Source organism: Pelmatolapia mariae, linkage group LG17, assembly GCF_036321145.2.
Source record: "Pelmatolapia mariae isolate MD_Pm_ZW linkage group LG17, Pm_UMD_F_2, whole genome shotgun sequence".
In the NCBI taxonomy this organism is placed as follows: domain Eukaryota; kingdom Metazoa; phylum Chordata; class Actinopteri; order Cichliformes; family Cichlidae; genus Pelmatolapia; species Pelmatolapia mariae.
Window position 1 is genome coordinate 1,928,653 of NC_086242.1, and position 11,275 is coordinate 1,939,927.

The 11,275-nt window shown below is 40.9% G+C and overlaps 1 protein-coding gene across 2 annotated transcripts; it reads left to right on the forward strand.

Moving 5' to 3' along the window:
* The first annotated feature begins 282 nt into the window (after window positions 1–282).
* On the forward strand, window positions 283–7,258 carry acer1 (alkaline ceramidase 1). 2 transcript variants are annotated; one of them, XM_063460402.1, is made up of 7 exons: window positions 283–466; window positions 2,160–2,272; window positions 2,385–2,499; window positions 2,984–3,122; window positions 5,252–5,389; window positions 5,466–5,603; window positions 6,413–7,258. In XM_063460402.1, exons 1-7 carry the CDS (start codon window positions 460–462, stop codon window positions 6,588–6,590), a joined length of 828 nt encoding a protein of 275 aa, XP_063316472.1. In that variant the 5' UTR covers window positions 283–459; the 3' UTR covers window positions 6,591–7,258. The 2 variants fall into 2 exon arrangements, with proteins under 2 accessions (XP_063316472.1, XP_063316473.1); XM_063460403.1 differs by lacking the exon at window positions 2,385–2,499 and having other exon boundaries at window positions 3,031–3,122.
* The last annotated feature ends 4,017 nt before the right edge of the window (window positions 7,259–11,275 follow it).

An 11,275-nucleotide genomic window follows, 5' to 3' on the forward strand; every position in this document is an offset into this window, starting at 1 on the left:
CGGCAGATGGACTGGTTGAACCTCCTTTGGGAAAAACTGAGATTACTCAGACAGGTGCAGCAGCTACCTGGAACACCTGTTAAGGTTTTCCGTGTTTCTTTTCAGGTTTTCTCTTAACCCTCCAGTCGCCTGTCGCGTGTTTACAGCCCGTTAAAGTATTTTTTTTTTGCCTCACATGGTCGTTTCTACGTTACCCGTTACTGCTGAGTAACCGGTTCCTGCTCTTTCCCCGGGCTCTGCTAAACTGGCAATGAAGGAAGAAAAACAAACGAGCTCATTCCAGACATTTTCTCTGTGATGACATATTGTCCCAGAGATTTGAAACCCTTTCGCGTGACCGTCAGTGACGTTACTGGGCTCGTGCTTCGGGATCGCGAGCGTTTCAAAACCCCGCCTCGTTAAATCCACCTGTTGCAGCACCTGGAGCAGAGCAGCAGTGCCGGGCTGCAGGACGACAGTATGGCAGGTAAGAGCCAGTTTCCCATGGTAACACCCTGTAATAAGGAAAAAAAATCAACTTTTTAATTATTGGGACCCTTTTTTTTTGTCCAGTCCGAAATATTCATTCATATTTCGGACTGGACAAAAAAAAATATTCATTCGGTCCGAAATATTCATTCATATATCGGACAAAAAGGTTTTTCCCTGTCAGGAAAACTCCGATGCTTATTCCTCCTCAGGATGGTAATAAATAGTAATTTACTGTTACTTAATATATTGTGCTCAACTACTTTCTCGAAGTATTTGTACCTTTTACTCCACCACCTTTATTTAATGACCTTTGAACTCAACTGCCTATTTTTCTAGTCTAGGTTATTCATACGAGTTCTAATCAACAGATAAACTGGGAGTTGTTTCTATAGATAATATTTTTCTTTCAGTGTTCAGCCGAGCAGTGGCCTGAATTACACTGTAGTACATAACAGAGTGTTATGCAGTAATATGTTAGTATTCTGACATGGATTGTTCTGGAAAACAAGTACATATATGATGAGACTTGTAATATTTCAATAGTATTACGACTTGTACTTAAAGGCGGAGTACTTCTTTTCCCATCGGTAACCACTTTATTAGGTACACCTATAAAATCTATGTTGTATTTCAGTGCAAACTCTGAAATAAGTTTATTGACACTGTTAAATCTGTAATTCAGATATTAACATCAAGGGTGATGTTCTGATGACTACTTCCTGTTTAGGCTACATAATAAATGAAGTACTCTTGAAAGCCCCAGGTAATATTTTTGCTGTAGAAAATATATTCAGTCAAAAACAGTTCCACAGTGGTGAGACCGAAATTAGCGACCTTGGCCTCTGTGGATATAAAACTCATTGGGAAAATTTTAGTCCCAGTTGTGAGGCCAGACTGAGGTTTAAAAGCAATTCCAGCAAAAGTCCAATGTGTACTTTTGTGAACGTGAACTTTCCCCCCTTATTAACACTGTAAGTGTAAATAAAAGCCATATAATAATGATGCAATAAATCAAGTCCAACAAATACTGTGAACCAGGCACCATTCACGGACTGTGCCGCATCTGACAGCCTTCTAGAAAAGACGGCAGGTTGTGTTTTAATAGCACATAGATGTCAGAGAGCGTGCAGCGAAGGTTAAAACAGTCGTGGAAGTGTGAAGTGTCCTCATCCTACGCTAAAGTGAAACCAGCAATTAAAAGGGATACAACTATGGAAATGAACTTACTGTAGTACCAAAGATGAATTTGATATTCAAAATGACAAAAGTCAGAGTTTTTAATGACCTCTGATTTAACTGGATCGTGTTGGTGTGGTGCATTAATGCTTACAAAAGTTAACCATGGAGCAAAAAGTCTGTTTGTCTATACGGCGCCATTTTTATCATGTCATAAAAATATAATAAAAGTGGAGCAACGTACGCTGTCGTCTGAATCGGTCACATTTTCTGGGCTGTTTTTATGACATGCTGAACATGCTGTCCGGTTGCATCATGGGAAATGTAGGTGCCAGTAGGGACTGACGTTTAAGTGAAATTGTAAAAGGGTGCGATCGGCATCTGACTGCTGGGTGGAGGGGATAATGATTTCCATAAACCACATATACAAACACCTTAATTTGACTACTGAAAAATGCAGGTGTGCTTGTTACACCAGAGTCAGCGGCCACTGTTGTCCCTGCGTCTCTCAGGTGTTCACTCTGGCGAGAGGATGGCGGGAGTTTTCTCCTATGAGAGTTCAGAAATCGACTGGTGCGAAGACAACTACAGACACTCTGAGCATGTGGTCGAGTCCTTCAACACGGTAAACTGAAAGCTTTTTATTCAGGAGACATTTGTAGTGGCGATATTAGCCCAACAACTGCAACTCAAAGCCACACTTTGGACTTGTGATCGATTTAATGTTTTCCCTGCAGATGAGCAGCTTCATTTTCTTCATTATCTCTCCCATCATGCTCTACCTTCTGCACCCGTATGCCAAAGAGAGGAGCTTGGCGATCCACCTGGTGTGGGTCATGATGATTTTTGTAGGTCAGTTCTTTATTTATTTATTTATTTAAACCAACTTCAGCCGTATGTCTGCAAAATCCTTAGAAATCCACGAAATGTTTTGTATTTGTGAAACAGGCTGACTCAGTATAGATGAAATAGATATCACAAGAAATGTGTTATCAAGTAGGAAGATCTGTAGCAGATGTTTGAAGCTTCTCTGAACTGATTAGGTTTTCTTAAAGTTTTATGACACTTAAAGAAATAGTTATTAGATGCAACAGTAACCGAACCAGTTTAACCAGTATGCGAAGGAGTTTAAATGTAATAACTAAAGCACGAAAGAGAAGTCAGCTGCAAACTGGAGCTCTGCATGTCTCCCCTGCACTGCTCTTAATCATCTCTGAACCTGCAGTAACACGTCTCACTTTACCCGTTTTATTCTCCTTCCCAACTTGTCTTTGCCTATAAAATTCTAAAAACATGAGTAATTCTACATCATTCTCTCGTTCTTTCTTCTTTGCAGGGCTGTTCTCGGCGTACTTTCACATGACTCTTAGTTTTGTCGGTCAGATGTTGGACGAGCTCTCGATCTTGTGGGTGTTGGCGGTCGGTTATGCCGTCTGGTTCCCTCGCAGACTCTTCCCTTCTTTTATAAAAGACAGGTATGTCGACCTTGCAACCATTAACCCAGCGACAGATGACTGATCTGTGTTTCGACAACTTAGTCCAAGGTCTTTGTGTCCGGCGTTTATTCGTGCCTCTGCGTGTTTCTAAGGAGATCAGTGGTCTTTCAGGATGATGCAAAACAATAACAGAGCGTTTCCAACACACGCCACTGTGAAACCTTATCCCGGCCGGATGAGGAGCCAGTTTAACAGCTCAAAGGTTCGTCGTTGTCCCAAATGTGGTGGTTCAGTCTTCACCTTGATGGACACGGGGCTGTAAAAACAGAGCTCCACCCAACCTGTGTAAATATTTAAACTGCAAGGTGGGACAGGCGAATGAACATTTGATGTGCCAAACAATCCCCCTGGCATCAATAACCTCAGAGTGATTTTCCAGTGTTTGATCCAGTGGGTTGCTCCTCCTGAACAGCCGAGGCCTCTGTGATTACAGTGAAGTCTAATCGTGACCTTTTTATCATTTTGCTTCAGTGTTTTTGAATCAAACAGTATGACTGTGTAATTATCCACATAACCCCATTTTCAAAGGCTCAAGAGTCACTGGACCAACTAATGTAATTTATAATATAAAGATTGTTTTTAATATTTGGATGAAAATGAAGTCTTGAAGTCTAGAACTCATAGATGTCACCAAATATTGTGCTTTCTCCCTTGAGATGCTCTTCCAGGCCTTCACTGCAGCCACCTTCAGTTGCTGCTTGTTTGTGGGTCTCTCTTCAGTCGCTGCTCTGTTGTGTTGAAATCAGGTGACTGGCTTGGCTATTGAAGAATAGTCATGATCCATTTGCAATATAAACACTGTGTGAGCAGAGAGTACAGCCCTGCACGCTTCACAGTTCGTCCTGCTACTTCTATCGGCAATCACGTGATCAATAAACACCAGTGGCAGCTGTGCAAGCTCTTAGATGTTTTCCTGTAATGTAGCCTTTTTGTTCTTGAATGTAGCCGTGCTGGACGCAAACTTACTGTATTTCCATTCATGAAGGCATGTCTTGATATTAGACCTTGACCTGCTTCTCCAGAGTGTCCTTGACTTGGTGTTTAGAAGTTGTTTTTCTGAAACCTGGAAATAATTCTGTTATCGTGCACGTGAGCTGTCTTCTGTGGTCTTTCAGGCCTTTTCAGGCATTGCTGAGCTGGCCAGATTGTTGATTTGGCCACTCGTAAAGTTTCTTCAGTCTTTACTTGCATCAACATATCTTTGACCGTCACATTAAGAAAAAATTCCTGTTAAAAGCTCCCAAATGATAATTCAACACTTAGACTCGACTCCAGTTCTTATATCTGCTGAATTTGTCACGACATAGCCGAGAAACCGGCCTCACCTGGTTCACCTGCTTGTCAGCTACTTGTCCAGTTACTCATGAGCCTCTGACGACAGCGGCCGCGTATAAAAATGGCAGGACTTTGGTTCAAACTGTCCAATTAAACCTGAAAGTCTACGCTTAAATGTTTTATTTAAAATCCACTTTGCTGTAGAGAGGCAAAATTTAAAAAGCTGCATCCTTGTCCACAAACGTGCAGCCCTGACTGTAAGTCACAGAGCTCAGGTGAACACAGGAGGTTCCTGAGTGCACGTCGCTGCTCCTGATCCTAAATAAACAATTTTTATTCAGGACTTTTTCTGCAAATTCTGTCTTTTATAAATGTATACAAAGACTATACAGACAAATTCTATTAAAAGGCAGAGTTGGGAATTAGCTGAGTGTAGCAGGAATCCACATACAACTCAAAATTAGGTTAAAATAAGTGAATTTTGGACCTCTGTTTATCAGGTAATCACAACTTTAGATAAAAAGCAAGCCTCCCAGTTATTGCACACAAAGAATGCTCAATGACGAGTTTATTTATTAGAAGTGTGAGTATAGGGAGGACAACCTGTTTTTCAGGTTTTCTTTCATGGTTTCCTAGACTGCTGTAACAATCATGTTTATTTACTTTGCACCCATCCAAACCAGCCTTACAGAATGCTTTACACAAAGCATGTGGTGAAATCAAACCCGTGAGTCCGTGCGGGGCTGGAGTACGATGCCAAAATAAAACTAAATGTCTGTTTCAAGTCTGCTTCAGGTGCATGTTTATTCCTGTCTCTGTGCGCTCCAACGCAGATCCACGTTTTCAAAGCTCGTCCTGGTGATCACGGTCATCAGCTCGGTGTCGTCATTCGTCAAACCTACGGCCAACGCCTACGCGTTAAACTGCTTCGGCCTCCATCTGCTTTACACTCTGATTATGGAGATGAAATGGTAAGAAAAAGACAAAACCTGATTGTGCACTTTGCCGTTTGATTTCCTGCGATCATCCATTTTCCGTCATTCTCAGCTGCACTGACCAGAAGGCTCTGCGACTCGCCAAGCTGTCGGTCGCTCTGTGGGTGCTCGCCATCTCCTGCTGGCTCAGTGACCGCTTTGGCTGCAGCTTCTGGCAGAGGATCAACTTCTGCTACCTGCATGGTTTTTGGTAAGTCCCGGCTTCCCGTTCATTTCTTTTATTTCTTTATCTTCACTTGTCTGCATGTTTGTTTCATATCAACAAGATGAATTAATGTCTTGATGCATGCTCAATCATCCAGGTCAGTAAATCCCAAAAAGTTGATTCTGTTGTCAGTGGGAGAAATGTTTCGTCATCATCCAGGTGACTTCTTCAGTCTCAGCTGACTGCAGGTTTCCACAATCTTATAAACAGGACATTTGCACAATGACTGAAACCAGCCCACTGAAGGAACAATGGGCTGTGAGCTCAGTTCCTCGATCATCAATCAAGAGATGTACCCTTAGGCCCCCTCCTCCATTCAGAGATGGTCTTTCCCTTTTCACATAAATGGCCTCCTTGACTCCGTGCTCAAACCAGCGTTCCTCCCTGTCCAGGATGTGTACATCCTCCTCCTTGAAAGAGTGATCAAGCAACTGACCTTACAGCCCACTGATCATTCAGTGGCACTAGTTTCAGTCATTATGCAAATGTCCTGTTTATAAGGTTGAGGAAACCTGCAGTCAGCTGAGACTGAAGAAGTCACCTGATGATGACGAAACGTTTCTCCCACTGAAGACGTCCAGATGAACAGAATCAACATTCAGATGAATTACTGAATGAAAATGAAAAGATGAGTTTACTGTAACATTGAATCAGCGTTTCCAAACTTTGGTACCGTGAAAAATCTCCAGTCTTGTGATCGTTTATCCACCGTGAACACATCACGAACAGGCCCCATTTTTAGGAAAAAAATGGTTCGTGTCTTTGTGTTGACCTTCGATTTATCCGTCCTTCAGGCACATTCTGATTGTGATAGCTGTAGCCTACGGAAGCACGCTGATAGCCTACCTGGATGCCAACTACGAGATACCGTACTCGCTGCCTGGACTGCAGTACTGGCCCTGTGATAAATGGGCCGTTGGATTACCTCACATCGTCCTGAAAGGCAACCCCAAGACTGAGAAACGGTGCTGACGACATAAAAATCAAATTTAACTCTGAAAGAACATTTCTGTTAGTTTACTCAGCTGCTGCAATCGTGAAAAAGATCAATACCTGCTTTTCGCCTTCTTACCAAAAGCACATCACCACCAACGTTGTCAACCCCCCACCTCTCGCAAACCTGACTGACACATATTTTAACACTCGGGTTAACGCTGGACGGCAAATAAACCTCGTCCGATCCTGAAAGTGTATTATTTTAAACCATGGCAGGATTACTGAATGTGTACAGCATGCAAACGAAATCATCGAGGTTAGAAATCCCTCAAATCCAGAGTCAGACGGGGGTAAGAGGAGGGGGGTTTCCAAAGCTTCCTGAGCATCAAAAAAGCACTTAGGACGATCCTTACGTCCACTGCAAGGCAGTATAACAAGAAAAGATGGCACATGTGTTTTGCTTTTGCTACTTTAAGCTTTTTAAATTAGTTTAATTTATTTAAAACATGAAAATGAAACAAGACTTGGCTATTGTTGTAATATACAACACCTCTGGAGGGCGCTGTATACAGCACAGTGTAAATACGTCAATGCAACGATTTAAAACCAATAAAGTGTAAAGCAGTGTCAATTTACATATTTAATCAAGGTTAAATATGTTACTTACACTTATGTAAAGTATGAGTTTATAGTCATTTTCATTGTTAGCTATGCAATCCCCTGAAATACAGTAATTCGTGTATCAATTACATGGTCACAGATTACTTTTTAGCCTTTAAATTCATATTTCTAACACAGTAACACAGAAAGCGCACTACTTTAACTGGAAACTTTGCCCTTTATTTATCTTTTCAACGCATGATTGTTTTATTTAAACACTTGCTTGAACAGTAAAAACTATAATTGTAATTTAAAATTAGTGCTGGAAACAGAGCCCGGTGACTGCAGAGGCTTAAAGATGGCTGAACTTTTGTGGATGTGCACGTGATAAAAGTGCGGTTTTACTGAAACATGTTTCACCTTTTAAGACAATGAGCTTTATAAATCCGTGTGCAGTGATCTTAAATGTTGGACTCATGTAAATGTTTGTGTTTGTGTGTCCAATGCTCTTACTTTGTTTATCAGGATACAGATGCACTGTGACTGTACGTTTTGTTATGATAAAATTATTGCTTTACCAAGAGTGCAAAAAAAAAAAAAATCTTGGCATTAAGTGCTACAGAGAAATGTGTTTACATTAAAAATACCTCAGTGTGTAACATCCGTGCGCCCCGTCCTCATGGCTCGTAACCTGCGCCCAGTTTTGTCACATTTTCAGTCACTAAAATGTTTCAATGCATAAACTTAAGTTATCTCTCTGAACCGTTTCACTGGGGAAATGCTGCAGTTAGAATCAGGACTGCTGAAATATGACTCTACACACAAGCCAGGCTCAGAGCAACCTGTTACGCGCCTTTTTGCTGTTTTGTTTTTTCCTTAGATTGAGAATATTCCGGGTTCTCGGGCCTCCGTTCACACAACAAACGCAACCATAGATCATTTATGTAAACAAATACAGGCATAATTTTCATTTTAGTGTGCAACACTGACCTCTTGTGGATGAAGAGATGACAGCTGGTGACGGCTTACAGCCATGTATCAGAGAGGCAATAATTTCCTTCACGACAAAATAAATTGTCGTGTAGCTTTTTTTCCTGACTGAAAACTTTTGGTTCACTTACAAAAATGTTTGTGCACAAGTCGAGGGTCACAGGATTTAAGAGATGACGCTAATCACTAATCAGTATGGACTTTTCGACTTCACGGTTATATGGGATTTTCCTTTATTTGTTTGTTTTTTAATATTTGAATCTTTTCTTTTTTTCTTTTGGTTTAGCTTTGTTAATAAAAATTTCTCAGATTGAAAAAACGGGAGCAATAATTTACCTTTATTGAAACCTCCCACGGCTAATGTCCAAACAAAATCCAAAGAAAGGTTAAGATCAGCTGGGCTAGATCATTTATTCAGAGAGATATAGTTTATGTTTTCTGGAAATATATTTGTGCAGATTTGATATAAATTCATCTGTAATTTAAATAAAGATCTATGTTACCTGAGTGAAATCTGTGGCTCATTGTTTCTGGTTGTCTTTGAGTCTCCTGCTACATTTCTGGTTGGTATCTGAGAGTCCATCCTGTGTCTGACAGCCAGATGGGATTTTCTTCCTCAGATTTAATTGAGAGGCAGGCTGGATCAGTTTGAGTGGAGGGAGACGAAGAGGAGGCACCAGCCTGGTGAGAGAGTGGTGACCTTCTGTCTGGTAGCCGAGGCCCCGGTAATCTCACTTCAAAGTCTGAGCACCGCAGAGACTTGACTGTGGTGAGCCTTCATTCCCGTCTGTATGAAAGAAGAAGAAAAAACAGCTTTCTTTGTCAGATGAAACATGAAATGGACATCTTAGGCAAAGTAATGTGACCTGTTGAGCCAGAGGTAACGTGCATTTGTCGACTGAAATGCAAACTGTCAAGATTTTGGATTAGTATGTTAAAAGTGTTATAAATGCAGGGCTCCAATGTTCCCATATTTATTATTACCACATCACATGATATTAGTACTTCTACACTAAGGGGTCACATGCCAGAGTGGCTGATTAAACAAGAGAAAGAATGTATGCAGGAAGTGAGATACAAGCCAAAGATGAGACGAAAAAAAAAGAAATCAGGAGAGCGAGTGTGCAGATGATCAGTGACCTTCTGAACAGGAAGCCAGAAGTCTGTTTCCTCACTGGGTCCTTGGGAGCCACGAGTGTATTTTAAAAACACTACATTTATTTGATGGTTCTGACGATGATGAAGAGATTGTGAGTTTGTGGGTCTCAGTGACATAAACGCTGAATGACTGCTGTGTTATTGAGCTTTTCTGTTTTGTGTTTTTGCAAATAACCTCCAGGAGTCGTCATTTACAACAAAGATAATGTTCCTTACAAAAAAACGATAATTTTATACAAAAGAACTGAGAATGAAAAGTAGCTCATGCCTTCCTCCATCAGCCCAAACCCCTGCGAGTTCGCCTGGTGATTCTAAACTGGCTGCAGTTGTGAAAATCAGGGTGGGTGCTTGTCTGTCTGTCTCTCTGTGTTGCCTTGTGTTGGACTGGTGCACCACACCTCTTGCACTAGAAACTGGAAGAGGCTTCACAGGTGATTAAAAGAAAATAGAGGGATGTATTGAAGTATCATGGTTTTCCAATATAATTTTATAAGTTTCATAAAGTGTTGAGTGTTTCTGATGTCAGATTGGAAGTGAATGGGAGTAGAAAGAAGAGCACAGAAGAACGTTTATATGGCAGAAACAAAATCTGCAATATGTTGGATAATTTTCAGCATTTCACTTTGGGAATACACTCACTGGCCTCTTTCTGGGTACACCTCGCTGGTACCAGGCGGGCTTCTGAATTCTTCATGGTACAGATTTAACATCATGCTAGAAACATTATTCATTTTGGTCCATGTTGACATGATGGCATCACATAGTTGCTGCAGATTTGCTGGCTCCACATCCATAATGCAACACTTCCACCCCATCACATCCCAAGGGTGCTTGACTGGATTAAGATCTTGTGACTGTGGAGTACAGTTTTGTCCTGATTTGATTTGAGCTTTGCGACATCGCTAGATTATCCTGCTGGAAGTAGCCGTCAGAAGATGTGTACACTGTGGTCCTAAAGGGACAGACGTGCTCAGCAGCAGTACTCCTGCACCATTACACCACCAACAGCAACCTTACTGATGGTACAAGACAGGATGGATTCATTCTTTTGTGAATTTACACCAAATTCTGACCCTGCTGTCTGACTGTCACAGCAGAGGTCAAGACTAATCAAACCAGGCGATTTTTGTTTTTGGTCTACTGCCATTTTTTTATTCTCAGTTTCCTGTGTTTAGCTGACTTACTGTTTCCCTCTGCCCTGTTAGTTTGATGCCAAAGATCTGCCATTCGCCAAAGATTTTCTGTTTTTTGCCCCTCCTCTGTAAAGCTCAGAAATGGTTGTGCAGGAAAATTCCAGTACTTCAGTATATTATGAATATTCAGACTGAGTATTTCAGAGTACTCAACACTACTATCCATGCCATGAAATGTACATGCACTGAATACATGTACCTAACAAAGTGTTTTTAGGTGTCATCATATTGTCAGCAATTTATAATTAACCAGTCTGAAGCACAACCACACAGACAAGAGGACAGGGAACATGCACGGATCAAAGGAAATGAAATGTGAAAATAAAAACCCAAACAAAACCTTAATACAGCAGCACAGAAGTTGGTATCCTGAGAAACAACAATAATAATAATATGAAGTAATCACAGATTAAATTTGGGAAAAATATAATCCAGGGACGTGTGATGTTTATTAATCAGTCAAACCTGGAAAAAAAAAATAACTTGGCTACAGTAGATAGAAATGGGGATAAGGAGTTTATTTTAAACTCACATATGGCACAGAAATCACTATTAGAATCCCGTACAAATGTATACAGATGTTGTAGAAGCTTTTATTATACCAGACTTTAATATAAAGAAGGCAAAAGGATCAATGATGGACTTTCAGTATACACAGGAAAATGGTTGCAATATTATTAGCTGTCCAGTGGGTTGAAGACACGAGGCCATTAAGATCAGTAATTTGTTCAGATTCCAGTTCATTGTTAGTAAGTTTAAATGCAACCATGCAGAAAGTCG